Below are 24476 nucleotides of genomic sequence, written 5' to 3' on the forward strand. Positions count from 1 at the left end.
TTCTACCTGAGTAATGAATGTGAATACTGAAGACACCTCTGTATTCATGTGATTTGTTCTGAAGACTAATATGTGAACTAGAAAATATGGAATATGAAAAGCCTCTCGCCATCAGACAGAAGGATTTTTTAATGCACTATTGTGATAGCGTCCAAGTAAACTTGACCCAACCATTGTTTTTTTCTTTTTTCTTTCAGTAAGAACACTTTGTGGAACATGTTAGAGGAACCATGCATAATCAACTCCAGTGAGTTTGAGGATCTTTTTGCCAAAACTACCACTACAGCAAAAAAGAAGCCACTCTCTGAGGCTTACGAGAAGAAAGCCAAAGCCAGGAAGGTAAGAAATGGACTTCAGTGTCTTGTTAAACATAATTCAGTTTCCTGATCTTGCATCTGAGATGTGCAGCGTATTTATCCACTAGAGGGAGCCATGTATCAACATGCCCAGGTCACAGTTGAAATAGAGCTCCAGCTATGACATTTTAAGACTTTTTAAGAACACTAAATATTCTCTCACATTATGCTTGTGTCTTTTTCATTGTGGGATTAAAATGTTTGCTGATTTACGGCACAGGTTTTTTTAAGTACATTTTTTTTTTAAATATAATTTTTTCTTCTTCTTAGTCAAAAGGTAGAACAACACAGGGATGATAAAGATCTGAAGAACTGAGCAGTGCATGCATACACACACAAGACAAAACACAATGAAAAATAAAAGGGACATTAAGCACCAAATTTAGTAGAATAAAACAACACAAGACAATGTCGTGTGGTCCGTCATCATACCTGTGGTTACAGATGTAAGACGTGTGTAATACGACCTCTGTTTGTTTTGATCCATTTTCACAGTATGCACTAGCACTCACTAATGGTTTCCAGTGGTACGGTTGTCATGGTAACCATGTGTGCTTTAGATCATTAAGCTGTTGGATGCTAAGCGCTCTCAGGCTGTGGGCATCCTCATATCCAGCCTGCACCTGGAAATGAAAGATATTCAACAAGGTGAGGTCCGACAGAGATGCACCAAATCACTTTGGTTTAGTTTCACTTCCAATATGCATGATACCTCCTGATAACCAACAACCAATATCAATTCTGATAGCAAAGGGAGGTTGTTGTTGATTTTAAATTAAATGTGTATTTTATTTATGAAGAGAAATGTTATGTTAAACTTTATTATTTCAATCTAAAAAGTACATTTAAAACAAGTAAATCACAATCTAAGAATGCAGTGAACACTGGAGCAATAAGAATGAGCACAATCAGATTTCTGACAAAAAAGACAAAAACGTCTAAAATATAGAACAAAATATCTGCAATTCACAAGATTAAATTAACAAGAGGCAAACAAAGAAAAAGAAATTCAAAATAAGATGGAAAGTGGTCACCCTAACCGTTTTATGTGGCAAGAATATTTGTGGCACGTAGAAATAATGGTAATATAATAAATACACAAAAAGTTACTGAAACAGAGTATTTAAACAATTACCATTCTGAAATCTAAAACGACCATTACAGATTAAACCAGAATTTTTCTTTGCGGTTTTAAATTAAATTGAAAGCTTCAAGCGTGTAACATTTATCGACACATAAAAGAAAAGATTTCTGAAGTAAGAGAGATGTGAATGTAAGACATATTAAAGTGTCTCCAATACCTGAAATTTCTCATCTATTAAAGACTCACCAGTTTCAGCAGAGCGAGGCTATTGGCATGACGATGGCATAAGAATGACTGAGTGTTAATATAAAACCTGACCTTTTTGTATTCAGCTAAAATGTGATTCTTCTGCATTTCCTCACTCCCAGCTGTGCTGACAGTGGACCCCTCCGTGGTGGACCTGGAAACCATTGAGGCCCTGTATGAAAATGTAAGTTTTACATCTGAAAACCTTGCTTCAGCTGTACAATAAATGAAGTTATAAACACTTAGTAAATGTGTAATTTCCCCTGTGTCAGAGGGCACAGCCAGAAGAGGTGGAGAGGATCAGGAAACACTACGAGACGTCGGAGGAAGAAGACGTCAAACTGCTGGACAAGCCCGAGCAGTCAGTATCCCATCTGACAGAAGAATGTTTAAAGAGACAACCTATTGTGCTTTGAGGGATGGGTTACACCATCATATTCAGGCCCTCTAACGTAAATGTCTTACAGATTCCTGTATGAACTGTCCCAGATCCCGGACTTTGCGGGCAGAGCTCGCTGCATGATCTTCCAGTCCGCCTTCATCGATGGGATTGCCTCCACTCAGCGCAAACTCAGTACTGTCTCTGCTGTGTGTAAGGTGGGTAAGGCACTTGATGCCGATCTGAACATCCTGACCTCCTCCCCCTGAGACAGGACTGTACCCGCGTCTCTACCACTGTCAGGTTTTGCAGCAATCAAAGTTATGCAAGAGCTGGAGCAAAGCGTAATCCGTTCAAAAGCTGACTGGTAATCTTCTATCCATTTAAACGCTCTTCTTTTCATTGATGAGCCGGGCGCGTAATCTCTGCAACGTTTTCAGTCTAGGGTTTCGGCCATTGTAGCACTGACTTCACCGTCACCGTGGTTACAGCTTTCTCACCCTTCACCGGCATAATGTGGTCTCAACACTCCAGAAAGGTTTTTACACTTATATGCAGAGGTGTCTTCAGTATTCACATTCATTACTCAGGTACAAGTATAGATACTAGAGTTTAAAAATACTCCTGTAGAAGTTGAAGTATCAACTCAAGTTTTTTACTCAAGTAAAAGTATAAAAGTACTGGTTTCAAAACTACTTAAAGTATAAAAGTAAAAGTAATGTAAGGGGGAAAAAGCCATTGAAAATGAATGCATCTTAGTATAATGCAAATATATTAAAGAACCATATATGTGTACTATTGAGCATTAACATGTGTTTCAGAGAGCAGGAGATATGATGACTAGTTGCCTATAAGTATTGTAATGGTGCAAAAAGTCAAACTTCAGAGGCATGTTATCATTTATCCTAACCTTTATTGGAATGTACATCCAAGTTTAGTTGCAGGAATCTGAGGGAACGGATGTAAGAACAAAACTGGACAAGAACATCTGAAACAACCACAACCAAATTCACTCTATCCGGATGGAGCAATTTAACTGGATAGTTTTTTTTTAAAGGCCGAAATGAAATAGAGTAACGAGGCTGTTTTTAAAATGTAAGGAGTAAAAAGTACAGATAATTGCGTGAAAATGTAAGGAGTAAAAGTAAAAAGTCGTCTGAAAAATAATTAATCCAGTGAAGTATAGATAACCAAAATTTCTACTTAAGTAAGGTAAAGAAGTATTTGTACTTTGTTACTTGACACCTCTGCTTATATGGTTGTATGTTCAAAGTAGCCAAATGAATGCTCTTTGGGATCCACCTCACCTTTGATAACTGAGTCAAGATGTGAGAACTACAAGTGCAACTGTCACGATCATCATCAGTGCGTAGCAAGGGAAAGGCATCCTTATATGCTAACTTACTCGGCTTGTATGATCAGCACAAAACCTAATCCAGGACGAGGACCTCGGGTGATTATGAGAGCACGGATTTATATATTTCTTTGCATGCGCTGAAGTCCTTCGATGCAAATAGGACACGATCAGTAGGCAACTTCACTAGTATAAGCTAATATCTGCCCTAATCACGGTCCCCTTTACTCAATATCATTAAACTCTAGGCAACACATCATGACTGGTTGTCAATTCCTTCGGGTCTAACCCCATACTTCTTAAAAATAGAGTGTAGCAGGGCGAGTGCTACGGGGGCCCGACCGACAGGATAGAGGAGGACACGGAGCTTCAGTGCAGAACCCTTTTTATTATAATCACCACCAGAGACACCAACACACGTGCTCCTGCACCCAGAGCTGCCTGGGAGATTTACGAGGCCCTGTGCGAAATGGCTGGGGGGGCCCTCGCGCGTGAGCGTAGCGAGCGCCGCAACATTTTTGGGTTTTTCGGGTCGGATCGGGTGTCTATGTGCGCAATTTTAACTCTCCAATTAGCAAAATACTGGATACCTTCCCCTGCCTCATCATCATCTCTTGCCTCGACGCGGGGCCCCACGGCTGCTTGAGACCCGGTCGGATCGGTGATTTTTGTAACAAATTTATCAAACGAGCCTTTCAGAGAGGCATTAAACTCTTCCATTTTCTTTAGTTTTTTTCTTTTTTCATCCCTTGATGGAAATTTCCTGAATCTGTCTCGTTCTCTCGACATTGTGTGACAGTTTGTTCCAACTCCACCCGTCTGGATCAGACTAGCTTGTGTCCGCGCTTGGTCTGATCAGTTGTATTGAACAACAGACACGCGTCATCATTGCACATATATTTATTGATATGCACAGACTAGTACACATTTAGGTCTGTAATGGAACGTGACTGTTGATATTTATAAGGGAAAAAACGGGGAAAAAACGAAAAAAAAAAAAATTTAAAAATTTTTTTTTTTTGAAAAAAAAAAACAAAAAACGGCCCATAGCGCGAGGCCCCCTGGGGCGCGAGGCCCCGTGCGGGCGCACGGTTCGCACACCCCTTGCGGCGGCCCTGCCTGCACCTTCTCCCACAGCATCCGGCTCAGTCTGACTCCTCAGTCCTCTTTATAAGGCTGGCAGGGTGATGAGGTTGACGAGCCACACCTGTGCCCCGTCAGCCTGAGTGGCTGCAGCTCCTCCACTCTGCCACATAGAGCAACTGTCGAGGGTGCACGTATTATACAACCTTCCTTAGCCGGCTGCACGCCCTATGGCTTACTGCCCACCTCAGTATCAGTGTGCACAAACCCAGTTTCATTCCTGTCTTTGGGGTTGAGCAAGTCCTCGGTTGGACCAACAGGGAGCTCTGTTCATCGTTAAAAAACAACCCATGCCACTAAAACATTTCTTTTGTTTGACACTTCTTCAACAGACTCCAGTGTTCCATCTCAATCAGGCCCAATAGCGAGTTCTGACTTGTTTCACAATAACCACGTCACTGCAGAGAGGAAAAAGGTTGTTTTGTGTTTAAAGGCTCTGCTGGAGAGCGACAGTGTCCGGGAGGTGCTGGGACTGGTGTTGGCCCTGGGCAACCACATGAACGGGGGCAGCGTGATCAGAGGCCAGGCCGACGGCTTTGGCCTGGAAATCCTGCCCAAACTCAAGGACGTCAAGAGCAGGGTAAGACCCGGCGCCTGCGGAGTTAGCGTGCCGCTTCTTCTGCATGTCAACATGTGTTAAAAATGGATTTATATGTTTCTTATTCAAGAAGACAACATCCAGGCCCAAAGGAAAAGTTGTGATATTAGTAGGAATAACACAAGTAACAAGTAGAAATCTGATGTGATGTGAGAAAGCAGAGCAGGGACAAATTATCTTAAATGAACAAATAAAATAAAGCACTAAACTACAGGTTGGAGTCATACACTCATTTTACTGGTAATCCTGGGAAAAAAGAGAGTACATTCCATTTTTTAAATGTATGTTGCAGTTGAAATGTCTTTTTAGGAGACAGCAAGAATATGTTTGATAATTTATTAAATAAGGAAGATAATCCAATATAACCTAGTGTCAAAATTGTTGCACCTCAAGGATTAACAGTTAATTGCAATTTAAAATTTCAGCCCGACATTTTTAATCAACATGAGGACAGTTAGAGAGGGAGTGGATCCATCAAACCCTGATCCTACTAATATTATCATAATAATAATGTTTATGAGTCCAGCCTCAGGAACAACATTTAATGGTTTTTGTAGATCATATATGACCACAGATTTCCCAGCACCTTTTGTACTGCATGCCGCTGACAAAAGCCCACCACAAAGCCCAGTCGCTACGCTTCTTTAGTACTAACAGACAAATGGGAATCATGAACTCTCTGGATACAGAAAACATTGAGTTTTATCAATAATTTAAGTGCAATATTGTTTTACTTCTCCTTGATCCATCTTTTCTGCATTTCCTCTCAGAACAACCGCATCAGCCTGGTGGACTACGTGGTGTCATACTACCTGCACAATTTGGACAAGGTATTAAAAACAGACACCAATGTGTCAGTTTGTATTTTTTATTCTGAATGAAATTAATAATTGTATATCTTTTTTCTGCCGAAAATTTGAGGGTTATCCAGTTATTTATTGAATTAACATAAAAAAGGGTAACAGAGGCTTCTAGCAAGGAAAAAATATCTTTATTGGGTTCATATACCAAGTTAATTTGCACTCATTTGCATTTTATTGAACAAAATTGAATGTTTGCACTCATGTCAGAGTCATAATGGGAAACACGTATTGGTCTACACAGAAATGCTTTACTTTGCTTTTGTTATTTAATTATAGGTTGAACAGGATTTCCATACAAATTGCTGTATTTTAGCTGGCAAGTAGCTGATTTTGGTTTTTCCTGTATTCCCCCAGAACTCCGGCACAGAGAAGAGTATATTTCCTCTTCTTGAACCGCAGGACGTCTTTCTGGCAGCACAGGTCAAGTTTGATGAACTCAACGGTGACCTCAGGCAGCTCGGGCGAGATCTCTCAAGTACGTGACGCCACGACCACAACCCACTCCATATCTCTAAAAAAGGAAAAAAACACAAGCCCCTCCCCTGTTCATCCGTCATAGTAAAAGGTTGCACTCATTCCTGAAAACATGAGAAGTCACACAGTGAGTCTCAACGTCCGTGTGAGTGGTCGACCGGGAGTGGTTTCGACTTGTGGTCATTTTGTTGTGTGTTTATGTTCGAATCCCTAAGCCAGCCTGTGTAACTCTATCGTTGTAATTTTGTGTTGCTCTCTAGAAGTTCCCACAAACCAAACCTCGGCCCAGTCTGGCATCGTTTTCCCTCAGATACCCCCCACCGCTCCAAACGCTCACCCCCCTGGTTTCCCATCACTGGCCCCAGCCATTGAGTAACTGTTTATACTCAGGACTGGAGGCCTGTGACCCAACTGGTGTTCTGGGAGCACGAGAACAAAAGATTTCCTCTTGTCTTTCTTATCCCTAAGTGTGCCCTTATGACGCCATTCTGCATGCCAGGCAGCGAGAAGCCGGTCTGAGGACAATGCTCGCAGTACATGTGTGGGATTATGAGCAAATGCATTTTTGTCTTCCTATGAGTGCATGTGGTTTGGCATGCATTTTATTTCATGTGTTTTTGTGTGTGTGTTCTTGGGGACTAGCAGGAGCCTTATTGCTGATACTGGCCTGGCGCCTTTCAGATCCAGCTTCTAATCCCTCTGCCAATCAGATCTGCCATTGTTGTGCCTTTGTGCCCCTGTCGCCAGTGCAGGGAGACCATAGCTTTCCACTTATGTAATCTCCAGACCTCCAGTATCTGTAGTATCTCTGCAGAAACGCACGGATCCTTAACCTGCTCGGCTGTATCACCTGGGCACCCATGTGGCCCCCTGATGTGTACAGCAGATAGCTTTCTTTAGCTCTCAACGCAGCTTTAATCTTATCGACCCGTCTACCCAAACCACCGTGCAATCTGGATCGCCGGTCGCAGGTTCCTTTTGTTCAGTCTGTTTGAACAGCCCTCATGCATGGTTTGAGGCTCCTCTTTGGTTGTTCTTCACTCTCCCTGTCTTTCTGTTTGCTTGGTAAGACGTCCTTGATTGTGAATTAATTTCTCTTAATTGTATTAACTTTGGTAATTCCTCCTGATGACATCATATTTTTTTCTTCTTTGTCCTGTGCTGTGGTCTTGTAAATGACATTAGCACTGTACCTGATAATAATGTTAGCGTGCTCAACTGATAATATCACACAACTGTGAGAAGAGTGAAGCTTCACACATGTGCTAACATACAGTAGCTGTGGACCCGAGGGATGGACAGTCTTTATTGAAAAGCTACTGTTTGCATCTAACGGCTAAATTGCTTAAAGGGGACCTATTATGGCATCTAATACCTATTTTAAACAGGCCTTGAAAGTCTTAAAAACAAGCTTTTGATTGTTTTTGCTAAATAAATTAGAAATTCAGCCTCTAAACCATGTCTTTATCTTCCCTGTAACTGTCTGTGAGACAGAGTTAATTGTTTAGAGTTAATTTTTATAACATTTTACATGTTATAAAAACTCAAATATGTCTTAAGTTCAGAAGCGTTTTAAGGTTTAAGGATATTTTATTTTGAAAGGGTGTGGTCACTTCCCCTGGTCTGTCGGGAGGGTAAACTGAGGGATTGTGGGTCAAAAGTAAAGCGCGGGACCACAGACAATGGAGGCAGGATGGCATGACACGGGATAAAGAATTGCACTGTGTTCAAGAGGCGCAAACGGTAATTGTGTCTAACATCAAATGTATTTTATTTAGTTTGTGATTGTGTACAAAATGCTTGGAAAGACTGGACACTTCAAGTATTTATTTGTATAAGTTGGGTCAGCATTTAATTACAATGGACTCATGGACTTTCTGCTTCTGTTTGTAGTTTTCACGGTGTTATATGATTTTGACGACGGAGGAGAAGGAGAAATAAAGAGAGAAAATCAAGACATCAGTATGAATCGTGGCCCTTTGTTGAACCGGTGTAGCTACAGTGAAAACGTACCGCTAACGAGGCCGAGAGCTAACCGAGAGCTAACCGAGAGCTAACAGCTAACCGAGAGCTAATGCTACGCATGTCCGAGGTTTCCGAAGCAAGACTGCTGGAGCGACGTGTGGCCGGAACGTCCAGGAGCCGACCAGAGAGAGAGAGAGAGCGTCTATCGAGACTTCATCACGGCTTGCTGGAGACAGAGGGGACGGCATCGTCAACCACCGGAGCGGGCTTGCTGCTGAGAGACGACGGGGCCGCAGATCGCGAAGTACCGCGACTTGACCACCAGGGGGCAGCGTTTACCAGCGAGTGCTACAGCTCTTCATATCCTTACCTGCTTCAGTTTGCGTGGTCTCCAGCCTTCTGCAGAGCAGCTCTGCAGGGAGCATTTTATTTGAGTGCCAATCTTCAACTGTATGAACATTTTTATGGTTAAAAGAGCTTAACTATTAAGCAACAGAGGTTTTAAGTGAAATGCTAAATATTCCTGCTTTATCTTATATGAATGTTCTGTGGGTTTTGACTGAAGAGTTTAAAATGCATTACCAAATGAGTGCATAAGAGGTTTATAAGAGTAACTGTTGCTACCTATCAGTTCTGCCACATACGTATGCTTGGCAATAATTTAGTCATAAAAACGGTAACATTTCTATCTCATGGCCATGTCAATTCTCAGTGAAAAAGCAGAATGTGAGGCCCCTAGTGAGCATGTTGAGTCCCTTCAAGCAGAGTTGGTAAGATTAAATGAACGGTTAAAATTTCAGATTGATGAGGCTGAAATAGAAAAACTAGAGACACTTATTGAAGATATCAATGCTAAAATAAAAATTCAAAAGGTATCAGTAACAGAGTCTACCTCCAAGGTTGCACCCCGTAAATCCTCACGGGAGAGAAAGTTAACTCCCAAAATGCTGGAACTAAAGCAACAAGAGAGCTCTCAAAAGGAGAATAAGTTTATCTCCCTTTATGACAAATGGAAGGAGCTAATTAAAGCCGCACGCTCCGAACTCAAAAATGAGTGCTCTGACAATGACTTGTGTTGCATGATGGACGATGTTGAAGGGATGGAGGCTGAAGTGAAAGATGCATATGAGAATATCCGAGCACAGTCTGCACCTTCCACTGACATCAGACGTAAAATGGATTCATGCACAGCAGTAACTGCAGATGTGATGGCGATGATGAAGGTGCGCTTGAGTGAAGTGGGGCAAGAGGACTTTGATGCTAAGGCAGAAAATGCAAGATTACACATGATACTTGACAAAGAGTATGCTCAGTCAATATTTAGTGCTTCAGTCCCCAAATCTGTTTGTAGCAACCAGTCAAGATGTCCATCAGAGCAGCAAAGTATCACTGTAAAAAGAGTAGACTGTGTCGCACAACTTGCTGCCAAAAAAGCAGAAATTGAAATGGAGGAGGTAATTGCTGCACAAAGGCATGAACTTAAAAGACTGGAAAATCAGCGAGATCTTCAAGTGATCGCCGCTAAGATGAAAGCTTATTCTGAAGCAGACTCAGGTGAGGCCCTTAGAGCAGGTGAGATGATTCACTGTCCTCCTGCGTCTATCAGAGACAAAGAGATAAAAAAGGAACAATTAAATCAAAACAATGACACTGAACAAAACAGTGTAAGCAAAGACATTTCTTTAGTGCAAGCATTACATGACACAATGGCACTCACCAGACTCCCAGCACCAGAGCCATCAGTCTTCTCAGGAGACCCACTCAAGTTCATTGAATGGACCACTAGTTTCAAAGCACTGATAGAACGAAGATGTACAAATCCAGCTGACAGACTATTTTACCTTCAGAAGTACATCAGCGGTGAAGCACGGTCAGTGTTGGAAGGAAGCTTCTACAGGAAGGATGAAGACGCTTACAACCAAGCTTGGGAGGCACTGAATGCTCGCTACGGTCATCCCTTTGTAATCCAGCGTGCTTACAGAGAAAAACTGAATAATTGGCCAAAGATTAGCTCAAGAGACTCTGTTAAACTCAGACAATACAGTGATTTTCTGACTGCTTGCAGCAATGCCATGCCGCACATTAAAGGTCTTCAAGTGTTAAACGATTGCGAAGAAAATCAGAGGATGCTACAAAAACTCCCTGATTGGGTGACATCTAGCTGGAATCGTCATGTAACAAAACAGCTGAAAGAAACACATGAATATCCCAGTTTCAAAGAGTTTGCCAAGTTTTTGGCTCACGAGGCAGATGTAGCATGCAACCCTGTAACATCCTTCTATGCATTGAAATCATATGAAGAAAGACCTTCCAGAGACATGAAGCGGCCAAAAGCCAATGTGTTCATCACAAATACAAAAGAGTCAGAAAAATCCAACACAGTGATGAAAACCCAAGGTGCTGTGGAGAACAGCACAAGAGACAAAAATGAAACAAAGAGGGTAAATATGCCATTCAGTCCTTTAAGTCCAGTTAAATGCATGTACTGCAGTGAAAATCATTCCATTCACAAATGTCAGATATTTGCTAATAAGTCACAAGAAGAAAAGAAAAGATTCATACTGGACAAAAACCTGTGTTTTGGCTGTCTTAGGAAAGGACACAACTCAAAGGACTGCAGAAACAAAGCAACATGTAGCATATGCAAAAAATACCATCCTACACCGTTGCATGAGCACCGCAGCATTGCTCCAGACACGTCTCCCCATGCGACGTGGCAGGCAGAAGAAAAGTCATCTTCACTCTCTTGCTCCATAGACAAAGCTGATGGTGGGAGCACATCCATGACAGTGCCGGTGTGGCTCTCATCAATCGCAACCCCTGAAACAGAGACATTGGTATACGCCTTGTTAGACACGCAGAGTAGCACTACTTTTGTAGACAAAGAGGTGTGTGAGAAAATGGGCGCAGGTTTAGAGCCAGTCAAGTTAAAGCTTACCACTATGATGGGAAAAGATTCCATTGTTTCAAGTGACAGAGTTAGTGGTCTTAGAGTCAGAGGGTTTTCCTCACATAGCTTTGTTAACTTGCCACCTGCATACACTAGAGATTTTATCCCACTTGAACGCACACACATTCCTACTCCTGCAACAGCTAAGAGATGGAAACACCTGAATGCTATAGCACAGGAAATACCAGAGTTGTTAGAGTGTGAAGTTGGACTCTTAATCGGCTATGACTGTTGCAGAGCATTAGCACCACGACGTGTTATTACAGGTGGTGACGAAGAGCCATATGCCATTAGGACTGACTTAGGATGGAGCATTGTTGGCAGCTCACCAAAGATTTACAAGTCAACAGAAGTGACAGGTCTGTGCCATCGTGTGTCCGTTAAAGAGCTTCCATCATTGACACCAGCTGCTGTTCTCAGAGTCCTTGAATCTGATTTTAGAGACACAAGCCATGGGGAAAAGACCATATCACAAGATGATATTCAGTTCATGCAGATCCTGAACCAGTCAATACACCAGAACTCAGATGGCCACCTGGAAATGCCGCTTCCCTTCAAAACACGTCCACACCTACCAGAAAACAAGCGCCTTGCTCTGGTGCGACTGAAGCACCTGAAAGGAAAACTTGAGAGAAATCCCAAATTCAAGGAGGACTATGTTAAATTCATGGCAGGCGTCATCGAAGGTGGGGAAGCAGAGAAGGCGGAAGACTCGCCCCAAGACGGCAATGTGTGGTACATTCCACATCAGGGAGTTTATCACCCTAGAAAACCAGAGAAAATTAGAGTTGTATTTGATTGTTCTGCTAAATATGAGGGTACAGCTCTAAATGATCACTTACTGACAGGACCTGATCTCATCAATGGTCTGACAGGGGTTCTCTGTAGATTCCGCAAACATCCCGTTGCAATCATCTGTGATGTAGAGAAAATGTTTCATGGATTCCATGTAAGCAAAGAGGACAGAAATTACTTGCGGTTTCTTTGGTGGGAACAGGGGGATACCAATTCAGAGCCAAAAGAATATCGCATGAAGGTCCACCTCTTCGGGGCAGCATCCTCCCCTGGGTGCGCCAATTATGGTATGAAGTTCTTAGCAAGTGAAAATGAAAAAGAGTATCCATCTGCAGCCAACTTCATAAAGAAAAACTTTTATGTTGATGATGGCCTCATCAGTGTAAAATCAGCAGACAAAGCCATCAAATTGGTGAAAGAGACACAAACTGTGTGTGCAAAGGGGAAACTGCATCTCCACAAGTTTATTTCCAACAACAGGAAAGTCTTGGAGTCAATTCCAGACTGTGAACGAGCCAGTGGAGTTCACGATGTAAATCTCAGCCAGGGAGACCTTCCTGTTCAGACTGTGTTGGGAGTAAAGTGGAATGTAACCAGTGACACTTTCTCTTTCAGTACATCTCTGGAGGAAAAACCAGCAACACGGAGAGGAATTCTTTCAACTGTAGCCTCTGTGTTTGACCCCCTCGGCTTCCTTGCTCCTTTTCTCCTATTAGGAAAGAAAGTGTTACAAGAAATGTGTCAAAAGGGCATAGCATGGGATGAACAGTTGCCCTTGGACTTGAAGCCACAGTGGAAAAATTGGCTGAATGATCTGGAGAACCTGCAAAAGCTCCACATCCCACGATGCTTTGCTCCTGAAGCCTTAGGAGAGGTTCAAAGAGTCGAGTTGCATCACTTTTCGGATGCGAGTAGCTATGGTTACGGTCAATGTTCATACATCCGAGTGGTGAGTGAAGATAAAGTTCATTGCTCTTTAATCATAGGCAAAGCCAGAGTCGCTCCCACAAAAGTTGTAACCATACCAAGACTTGAGTTGACAGCTGCCGTGGTCTCAGCAGCAGTCAGTAGCATGATAAAAGAGGAGCTAGAACTCAAAATTGACCAGGAATACTTTTGGACTGACTCGAAAGTAGTTCTAGGCTACATTGCTAATGAAGCCCGTAGGTTTCATGTTTTTGTCGCGAATAGAGTACAAAGAATCAGAGATACAACAGATCCAGCCCAGTGGTACCACATTGATACGGATCAAAATCCGGCTGATCATGCCTCTAGAGGCCTCAAGGTGGCAGACTTGATCAATTCCAATTGGTTTACTGGACCAAAATTCCTCTGGGAAAGAGAAATTGCCACACCAAAAGCAAATCCAGAGCTCATGGTAGGAGATCCTGAGATAAAAACAACGCAAGCACTGCAAATCAGTGTAGTCAAGGAAGAGAATTTCCTGCAGAGATTTGAAAGATTCTCTAAGTGGCATACTGTATTGAACGTTGTAGCTCGAATCCTACGGCTAGCAAAAAGAGACAAATCACCAGAGCTCATAACAGTTGATGAAAGGAGAAAGGCTAGTTTAGTGCTTCTGAGACTAGCACAGAGAGATGCCTTCAAAGAGGAGATACTCAAGCTCAAGCAGGGAAAATTGTCACATAATAATCCGTTGTTTCAGTTTAATCCAGTATTGCAGGAGGGTGTCCTCAGGGTGGGAGGGAGATTAAAAGCAGCTTCCTTACCTCTTGACCGGAAACATCCTGCCATTTTGCCAAAAGCTGGAGTTGTCACACGCCTGATCCTGGACTACTGTCATGAAAAAACTCAGCATCAGGGCAGAGGTCAAACACTCAATGAACTGAGAGCAAATGGCTACTGGATTCTTGGTGGCAGTAAAGTTGTGGCAAATCAAATCAAACAATGTGTCCCATGCAGAAAAGAGCGCAGGCCTACAGAAACACAAAAAATGGCTGATCTACCTGCGAACCGCATCAACCCCTCACCACCGTTCACATTCTGTGGGATGGACTGCTTTGGACCCTTTCCAACTAAACAGGGTCGGAAAGAAACTAAGAGATATGGTCTGATATTCACTTGTTTAGCATCAAGAGCCATTCACCTTGAGATGCTTGAGGATCTAACAACAGATGCATTCATTAATGCTTTGAGATGCTTTATAGCTATCCGAGGGCCCGTAAGAGAAATCAGATCAGATCAGGGAACAAATTTTGCAGGGGCTAAGAATGAACTCTCAAAAGCTCTAAATGAAATGGACAAAGACAGAGTGGCTGCTTATTTAGCAGAGAGACAGTGTGACTTTGTAATGAATGTACCTGATGCTAGTCACATGGGAGGTGTATGGGAGCGGCAGATCAGGACAGTGAGGAGTGTTATGACTTGGGCCCTCTCAAAGAGTGTTGGGAGGTTAGATGATGCATCCTTAAGAACATTTTTCTATGAAGCCATGTCAGTAATAAACAGCCGCCCACTCACTATCGACAGCATCAGTGATCCTAAAGGTGAAGAGCCACTTACACCAAACCATTTACTTACCATGAAAACCTCTGTCCCTCTGCCTCCTCCTGGAAAATTTGAGGCAGAAGATCTGTATGCCAAGAAAAGGTGGCGCAGAGTACAATATTTATCTGAACAATTCTGGTGTAGGTGGAAGAAAGAATATTTGACAAACATCACGTTGAGGCAAAAGTGGCATTCTCCACGACGCAATGTTAAAATTGGAGATGTTGTCATCCTTAAAGATGAGGGATCTTCTCGCAACGAATGGAGACTTGGAAGAGTACTAAGTGTTTGTACAGATGATGATGGTTTGGTGCGTAAAGCCACCATACAAATAGGTAACAAGAAACTAGGAAAGAAAGGTCAAAGGTTAACTAATCCATCTATTATTGATCGCCCTATTCACAAGCTTGTTGTGTTAGTGGAAAGTAACTGAATGTATTTTCGTTACCAAAATGTGTAACATGTTCTTGTGTTAAGAGATGCATAACCATTCTTAATCTCAGGGTTTTTCTCCCATACTTCTTTTGTGTGTTGCTGAGAAATTACTAGATTTATTCAAGGTCAAAGGTGATCATAAATCATAGTAATTGGTGGGAGTGTAACTGTCTGTGAGACAGAGTTAATTGTTTAGAGTTAATTTTTATAACATTTTACATGTTATAAAAACTCAAATATGTCTTAAGTTCAGAAGCGTTTTAAGGTTTAAGGATATTTTATTTTGAAAGGGTGTGGTCACTTCCCCTGGTCTGTCGGGAGGGTAAACTGAGGGATTGTGGGTCAAAAGTAAAGCGCGGGACCACAGACAATGGAGGCAGGATGGCATGACACGGGATAAAGAATTGCACTGTGTTCAAGAGGCGCAAACGGTAATTGTGTCTAACATCAAATGTATTTTATTTAGTTTGTGATTGTGTACAAAATGCTTGGAAAGACTGGACACTTCAAGTATTTATTTGTATAAGTTGGGTCAGCATTTAATTACAATGGACTCATGGACTTTCTGCTTCTGTTTGTAGTTTTCACGGTGTTATATGATTTTGACGACGGAGGAGAAGGAGAAATAAAGAGAGAAAATCAAGACATCAGTATGAATCGTGGCCCTTTGTTGAACCGGTGTAGCTACATTCCCAGTTTCTAACCTCATTATATATGTGGGATTCTGAGTGGGCGGGGCTATGATAATGAGGCTCTGTGCTGATTGGCTGCCTGAATGACGCGATACACCGCTACGAAAAAATGGCGGAAGCTCCGGCCGGCGGAGTTAGTTGTGGACGTGGTTTCACGCATCGGAGGCCAACCTATGTAAATCACTCCTTTCGTTACGTAATGAAAGGAGCAGAATCTGAACGGCTCGTAGATCCACATCACACTGGATGGCTCATCCGGGCGGCTGTACAGACACTGCAGAATTTGGTTCTTTCCTCCTTCTCTGAGTTGGCAGGCTGAGGGGAGACCACTTTATATATGTTAAAACAAGAAAAAACCTGTTTTTCATAATAGGTCCCCTTTAACTAATTGGATGCAACCGGGACAAGATGAGACAATTTCCCATGAACTTGATGTTAAAATGCCCATCTTTGCAGCAGAACTAAACATATTTAGAAGCTGGTTAAAAATGTAAAAACAAACAAGCAAACAAAACTTTTGTTGGCTTCTTTTGCTGGATTTTACAACCAAGCCATCACTGCTGCAGATGATTTTTTAATTTAAAAAAAAATATTTTCATTTTCATCAGTATAAGATAACTAAAGCAACAAATCTTTGTATAATTAAGGGCATGGTTTTCTTTATGGTGAGCAGAGCTACCTCTCTTCAGGCCTGCGCTGATAGACCTGCTCAACCATGGACCTGGTCCTGCAACAACGGCAGGTCGCAGCAGAGCTCTGCTACTCCTTATTGCAGCTCTGTCAGCAGCCATCATTTTGGTTTCAACATTTGAAATGAGAACAATTGTGCATGTTTGATTGTAATGACTGTAAAGTAATATGAATTAGCATAAGGTAAGCCAGCCAAGATAAACTATCTGGCCCCTGGGGGCCTGGTTGTTTCTCCCATTTGCAACTTGAAACTGTGAAATACGCCCAAAAAAGACACTTCAGCGACTTCAATAGCACTCTTCAGAAAACGTATGAGTGACATCACAGGTGTTTGTGCAGTTCTTCTTATACAGCCTGTAGTTTGGATCCACTATAGACATCAAGGTCCCTCATTACTGAGCATGAGACTCAGCTACACTTTTTTTTTAACACAATCTCACAATATACAGTATATCCATTTTCTTTCACAATGAATAATACATTTTCAACAACAGCATTGCAGCATAAAAAGACCAGACTGGCATTGCCAGTCCTAGAAGATTATTTAACCAATTAACTAGAAGCTAAATGCAAACTTGCAGCCAGGGTTAACAACTTTTCTGACCTCCTCAGCAACTTTTATTCATATTAGTCAAGATTAACATACTGTAGCTTTTATCTGGAAAAGCATTGAGTTGCTTCAGTGGTGAATATCCTGATCAAAAGATTTACACTTCTCTCTGTGACGAAGTGAGAAGAAAGAGAGATGTTCTGGTTAAATTGTACAACTTGGATTCTTTTTAGAGCAGAGGATCAGTCATGAAATATTTTGATAATGATCACAGGTTAAAAAAAAAGAAAGTGGCATAATTTAGCTTCTTGACACTGCATGTTAATATTGAGAGTCAGAGGAAAGCAAAGAGATGTAAAGTTAGGTGAAATTACGATGCAAATGTTATGTGAATGGCCCACACCCTTATTGGTAAATTACACTCTAGAGCTTGGTTTATGCTCCTGCATCCCAATTATTTGGTATAAATACATTTATACATTTATTCATGTGTATTGTTGTGTCCGTGTAATCCATAATTACACTACTGGAGGTGGGGATGGGGGTCTTTTGTGCAACTCTGCAGCTCCATTTCATTATTTTCTTCGTGTGCCTCAGAAATGGTGACGGAAACAGAGCAGGCCTGTGGAAATAATAAATGATGAATGGCAGTCTTTACTGAAGTTATCATGACCTATCTAGTTCTAAAGTAGCAGAGAATAAGTAATAATCAGAAATATACAGCAGTATGTACGGGTCTTCCCAAAATCTACTTACTTACACTTGAAAAGGCTGCCTGGTAGTGGGTCCCCAGTGACGGGGTTGATTTGATGCATGTTCTGACAGCATGACGCCAGAACTTCAGAGCTTCTAAAACATTAAAAAGTGAATTGATTGAGAAGCATAGGTATTTTTAATTTAATTTAATTTATTTATTTTACTGGCAGTGTTAAATAAGCGTTGTACATGTTCCAGTTTAGAGGAGAAAGCACTGGTGGGGGTGACTTCATAAATATAACCATAATTCACAGCCAAGCAAAACATCACCTAACCTGAATTTGATAACTATAGTTGATAAAAGTGTAGATTAATTTTTAATTCCAGTTAAAGATGTTATTGGTCACATTGACAACCAAACCACTATAAGGGCACTTTTTTTTTAAACATCCCCTTGCCTATTAGTTGGGACTTTTCAAAAAAAAAAAAAATCCTGTCTAATATAACTTTACAAAAAGAAAAACCCTCACAATAAAAGCCTGCAAGTTGTGCATCTCTATTCTCTCTGCAAACTACTATGTGAGTTGACATTTTTAAACATATGCCAATCAAATAATGCTCTGAAAAATGGTGCTAGGAGATTACGGAGGCTGCCGCAGCATTGACTGGACTTCCAGACGTATCACATGACGTCGAGGAAGTCCACCCAATCCAAGTTGTTTTTATTATTTTATTTGCACGATTTTAATTGTTTGCTGCATTTTCCAGAGTGAAGATCTTCAATGTTAAGATATCTGCTGCCACTCACAGTAGCTGTTTGTACTGTGGTTGTGTTTCCTCCCTGGAGACTTTCCACTCACTGTTGTGCTCTTAAGCTTGTGTTCTGTTTCCTTGATGGACTAATGTCACTGTGGAATCTGACCGAGGTAGCCGTGTGATTTATGAGGACGACAATCCAAACCAATTATCATCAAAACATTAAAACCCCCTCAAGGAAGCTTTTATCCCCGACTGTGAAACAAAATCAGTGCAGTTTGTGTAATTGCAGTCTCGCATCTGACAGCACTGCACTTCTCATCAGACGGCTGTGTTTATGTGAAGGTCCCTAACCCTCTTCAGCCTGAAATAAGCAAACTTTTGTCGGCACAAAAGGCAAAAAAGAAAAAAAGGGAAAGACAGGCTCCCCACACAATGCACAGAGAGACACCCGCCTCCAAAGTTTACACAAATCCCGAATGAAAACAGTATTCTTTTGTAATCTTATCTGGGAGATGTTGATCGAGCATCGGGGTGGGGGTGGTGGTGGGAGGGGGGGCCTCTATTATGACTGGCTCCGCAGACTGGCTCCTCTGATCCACTGATTGGATGCAAAGCAACGTGGAGTCGCCGACTGGGACAGCACAGGGGACAGGGAGCGGGGCTTTCAGCCGCCATCTCACGGTGAATCTCAGCGAGTGAAATCTGGAAGAGGAAGCCGATAACCTGGGACACAGGTGGAGCTCCTTAGTTCAACCCACAACTCTCTTCCCACTGTCAGACATGTTGGGAAGTTTTTGAAACGTTTTTGAAAGTCCTTGACCTAGGGCTGTGCGATTAATCGATTTAAAATCTAAATCGGATTTATTAATCAAAATCGATGTTAAAAAAAGGAAATCGGAAAATCGATTTTTTTCTTTTTTGCAGCTGGCTGCATTACAGACAGAGCTCGTCTAGTCATCTTTGTTTTTTTTTGAAAATTGTAAATGTTGTCACTTTACTAAACTCAAGGAGGATTTACAGTATCTTTCAGTTGCACTTCATTCCCAATAGGGAAATTTGTTAGCCATTTTTCTTTGAAAAAAAAAGATAAAATATTTGAAACAATTTATTCCATTGTCTTTTGTAGTTTTACCAAAAAAATCGAAATCGAAATCGAAAATCGGGTTTTCAGAGAAAAAAATCTGGATTTTATTTTTGTCCAAAATCGCCCAGCCCTAAAATTCCCTGAAAAAAACAACAAAAAACTTTTAAATGTTTTCATATTTCTTGACTAACCCTGACTTTTATAACCACGGACCAACTTGAATCCCTCAACTTGTTACAAAATCCCTGATATGCATTTAGAGTTCACTTGAAAAACAACCCACTTCTCATTCTGACCCTCCCAGGATGCCTCAGTCCACTTTCTGTTCACGCTAGTGAACGTCAAATGCACTCAATCTACGGCAAGAATAGGGCAAATGAGGTGACGTCGACCTGGAGTGCTTTATGGTCACGATACTCAGGTTTTGTAAACCCCTCCAGGAACTTAAACTTAAAGGGGACCTATCATGGCATCTAATACCTATTTTAAACAGGCCTTGAATGTCTTAAAAACAAGCTTTTGATTGTTTTTGCTAAATAAATTAGAAATTCAGCCTCTGAGCCATGTCTTTATCTTCCCATTCTCTAACCTCATTATCTATGCGGGATTCTAAGTGGGCGGGGCTATGATAATGAGGCACTGTGCTGATTGGCTGCCTGAATGACACGATACACCGCTATGAAAAAAAAGTTCCGGCCGGCGGAGTTAGTTGTGGACATGGTTTCACGCCCACAACCAGGCCAACCAATGTAAATCACTCCTTTCATTACGTAACGAAAGGGAGCAGAATCTGAATGGCTCGTAGATCCACATCACACTGGACGGCTCATCCGGGCGGCTGTACAGACACTGCAGAATTTGGTTGCTTTCCTCCTTCTCTGAGTTGGCAGGTTGAGGGGAGACCAATTTATATATGTTAAAGCAAGAAAAAACGTGTTTTTCATAATAGGTCCCCTTTAAGCTTAAACCAAACCATTTGAATGTTGACCCGGGGAGAGTAGCTTTGCAAGGCAGCTGGGTCATAATGAGATTTGTAGGATCACAAATACAGGAAATGCAGGGCTTTTCTCTTTACAACATTAAAAAACAACAACCCACACCTAACTTAATATGCAAGCTCCTGGTGCAGGGCCCGGTTTTGTCCTGCCGTGACCGCTGAAATTCCCTCCAAGCTTGTGAGATCAAACTATAACAGGTTCAGAATGCGGTGGCGTGCCCTAACCCTGTAATAAAACACAAGTCCCTGTCACTCGCCTACAAGGTGATCTCGGACAGAGGTGTCAAAAGTATTCACATTCATTACTCAGGTAGAAGTATAGATACTAGAGTTTAAAAATACTCCTGTACAAGTTGAAGTATCAACTCAAGTTTTTTACTCAAGTAAAAGTATAAAAGTACTGGTTTCAAAACTACTTAAAGTATAAAAGTAAAAGTAATCTAAGGGGGAAAAAAGCCATTAAGGACAAAAGCCATTGAAAATGAATGCATCTTAGTATAATGCAAATATATTAAAGAAGCATATATGTGTACTATTGAGCATTAACATGTGTTTCAGAGAGCAGCAGATATGATGACTAGTTGCCTATAAGTATTGTAATGGTGCAAAAAGTCAAACTTCAGAGGCATGTTATCATTTATCCTAACCTTTATTGGAATGTACATCCAAGTTTAGTTGCAGGAATCTGAGGGAACGGATGTAAGAACAAAACTGGACAAGAACATCTGAAACAACCACAACCAAATTCACTCTATCCGGATGGAGCAATTTAACTGGATAGTTTTTTTTTTAGAGGCCGAAATGAAATAGAGTAACGAGGCTGTTTTTAAAATGTAAGGAGTAAAAAGTACAGATAATTGCGTGAAAATGTAAGGAGTAAAAGTAAAAAGTCGTCTGAAAAATAATTACTCCAGTGAAGTATAGATAACCAAAATTTGTACTTAAGTAAGGTAACAAAGTATTTGTACTTTGTTACTTGACACCTTTGATCTCGGATCCGCACCTACCTATATGAACTAGATCGTAAAGGCTTACACCCTTTCGTAAGTGCTCTGCTCTTCACAAGAACACAGACTCTTTTCAACATCTCAGCCAATACTGTTCTCCCCCATCGTTCCTCACAAATTAGCCGTGGCCACAAGAGCAGTCGTGACCTACACCTACTTTGTGATCTACTATGTTACTTGAGCATGATTGTATTCCTGTAATGTAAAAAGTTTTCAGAAGGATCACAAGTACGCGGATAATTATATGATTTGTATGAAACATGTGACAGAAAGTGACATCATTTTGAAGTGTTTCGCTTTGTGGCCGTCAACGCCGTCGCTGGTTAAAGCCTCTCCTCGTGTTCTCCGCATCTAACAGTGGAAAGGCCATGTCAGCATTTTTTCTACCATCTACTCAGACTACTTAAACAGAAGACTTCTCAACCAAAATAGATGAACAAAACAATTTATGACTCGACATCTTGCGCTGAAATGACACCGCAGGGCTGCAGTCCAACCTCTTGACATGTGGACTGAAGTCCCGGCCGTTTTGTGTCAGTCGAGCAGATCCTGAGGACCAAAAACCTTTCCAGTCTGAATTAATAGCGTTAAATCATGAGATGGCTAGACTTTGGGGCAGAGCTTGCCACCCTGGCAAACAACCAGTGGAAAACAGAGCGTTGCTACCAGAAACTGCTCATAAAAACGGAGGGCTGTCACCACTTGGCTTTTTTTATATTCAGAAACGGTCATAGTTTTACGTGAAGGTACATCTGGACAGTGAGACCTGATTGGACAAGAATAATCATCGCTGAGGCCTAATTTGTATTTAGCTGATAGAATTGTTTTCAAAGAAAAAATACAATATTATAAGAAGGAAAATGTTTTTTTGAGATTTTTTTGAACTGGCACTGTTTGGCTGGGATTTTAAACTTTCTCATGCTGGCTTCAAATTTATGAACCTGTAGCTTTTATTCCTCTATTCCTTTATTTCATATAAAACTGATATTTGCACCATCAGGTTTAGCAATAAAAGTTTGATGATGATCCTGTCCTAAATCCAACCAATTGAATATGTTGCCTAAACCAAATCAGAGGGAAACTTTACAAAAAGGATCAGAACACGTAAAAGGAGGCTTAAGGTGCACTAGAAAAAGGAAATGGCAAATTTATAGACTTAAGTGTCTTAAAAATAAAACTAATTACAGACTTTCTTTTAAAATAATATGGAAAGAGAATAATCTCAGATCAGATGGGACACAAACTCCAGCCCATTTATTTTTACCATTAATGCAAACAATATATGAACTAATCAATGAAGTTCATGTTTTTTATGTCAGACTGTTAAGTATGTCTTTATTAACGCCTCTTATGTATGGTCAGATGGATATTTAATTGTTTTCTGTGTGTTTGTTTCAGGATGTGAGAAAGATGTACAGAGAGTGTGTTGTGACTCTCCTGAAGAAAACCTGCAGCCGTTTAAGGACAAGATGGAGGCGTTCACCGTCACCGGTGAGAGGTCCCACAAACCCAAACATATCCACCAAACCAAACTAGATCTATTCAGAATGTACATCACAATCATTTCCTTCTTTTTAAAAGAAAACAGACGACTTGGTGCTTTTGTTTGGATCTTGGTTCAGCTGAGGGTTCTGTGACTTTACAGGAGATAAATTATGGTTTCAAAATTGACACAATTTCCAGAGGTCTTAATGAAATATTTGTAAGACGTTCAGGCCAAAATCCCACCGAGATGCAGTACAAAAAGCTCCTTTATTTAAAATGTACTGTTCTGTTTTAAGTGAGAAGAGTCAGAAACCAGTTTTTGAGCCGGTAGCGACTGAAAACACCAACATAAATAGTCTCAGGTTGTTTTCAGAACACATCCCTTTTAACTCAAAGGGCATTCAATATGCAGTCTATCCACTCTTCTTCTAGGCCATGAGCCAAGAGCCCAAAATTGACCAATTGCAATCAAACAGGTGGGCAATTTCTAATATGTTTTTTTGAGTTGCTACACATCCCTAGTTGACAGTTTGGCATGATAGCCCTTGCAGACTGGCAGCTTATTGGTGGTTATCATGCATTTAATATATGGACCCCTATAGCGGAAATACGCCTAAATCAATCTTATATGTTCCTCAGATATTGGAGAACTGAAATAATGGTATTTTAGGTTTCCCAGATTAAATCTGAGGCTGTTCCAGCCTTCTTTTCAGAAAAACTATAGGCGGAAATCAAAATTTAAGTTTTCTGTTGTGTTTCTTTCCACAGCAGAGTAATTGAATAATATAAACATTAATTTGTGGACCATATTTGACCCCTCAGGCCCCACCTTTCAGCAGGTACCAGATTTATGCCTATAGCCCTTATACTTTTTGAGATATACTCATGTATGTGTTTGCATGTTGTTTTAGGCAGAATCTCGCCTGGATTTCAGCTGAATAGGGTAAAAAAGATATAATACAGATATCACTATGAAACCTTCCCAGTTTATTACCAACCTCAAAACAAAGAAAAAAATGGTTTGCACATTTTCTGAGATTTTATGTTTATGTAGGCTATCCAAATTATACTTTATCCATTTCAATATAGGGAATGTGTGAAGTTTCCGCAGTGTTCAGAGCATACAACACTTATTTGCACAATGGCTGAAATGGAGGTTCAGTGTTGAGTAATTTTGGAGGAAGATCCTAATAATAGATCCATATTGCCCTATAAGTATGCTTCCAGTATCCAGTAGTATTCCTTCCCCTTCTACCTTTATTTCTCCTCCTCTTGCATGTCCTCTAGTCAATAACAGATTAAAAAGGACTCCGGGTACAGGCATGTAAAAGGCTTCCCAACACTAACAGTGAGGTCAGACTCAAAC

The 24476-nt window shown here is 41.1% G+C and overlaps 1 protein-coding gene across 3 annotated transcripts in view; it reads left to right on the top strand.

Annotated features, from left to right (window-relative positions):
• Positions 1–24476, top strand: part of fmn1 (formin 1) — a 70531-nt gene that overhangs the window by 41076 nt on the left and 4979 nt on the right. For 2 of the 3 annotated variants that reach the window (XM_061746418.1, XM_061746420.1), the window contains 9 exons: positions 198–339; positions 917–1004; positions 1809–1870; positions 1959–2047; positions 2154–2283; positions 4996–5142; positions 5931–5990; positions 6378–6498; positions 23024–23116. In XM_061746418.1, the coding sequence (XP_061602402.1) occupies positions 198–339; positions 917–1004; positions 1809–1870; positions 1959–2047; positions 2154–2283; positions 4996–5142; positions 5931–5990; positions 6378–6498; positions 23024–23116 (932 nt within the window). Of the gene's footprint in view, positions 1–197; positions 340–916; positions 1005–1808; positions 1871–1958; positions 2048–2153; positions 2284–4995; positions 5143–5930; positions 5991–6377; positions 6499–8390; positions 9009–23023; positions 23117–24476 lie in introns of those variants that run through there. The other variant, XM_061746419.1, reaches the window with a different exon arrangement.

This window comes from Cololabis saira, chromosome 18 (assembly GCF_033807715.1).
Source record: "Cololabis saira isolate AMF1-May2022 chromosome 18, fColSai1.1, whole genome shotgun sequence".
NCBI lineage: Eukaryota > Metazoa > Chordata > Actinopteri > Beloniformes > Belonidae > Cololabis > Cololabis saira.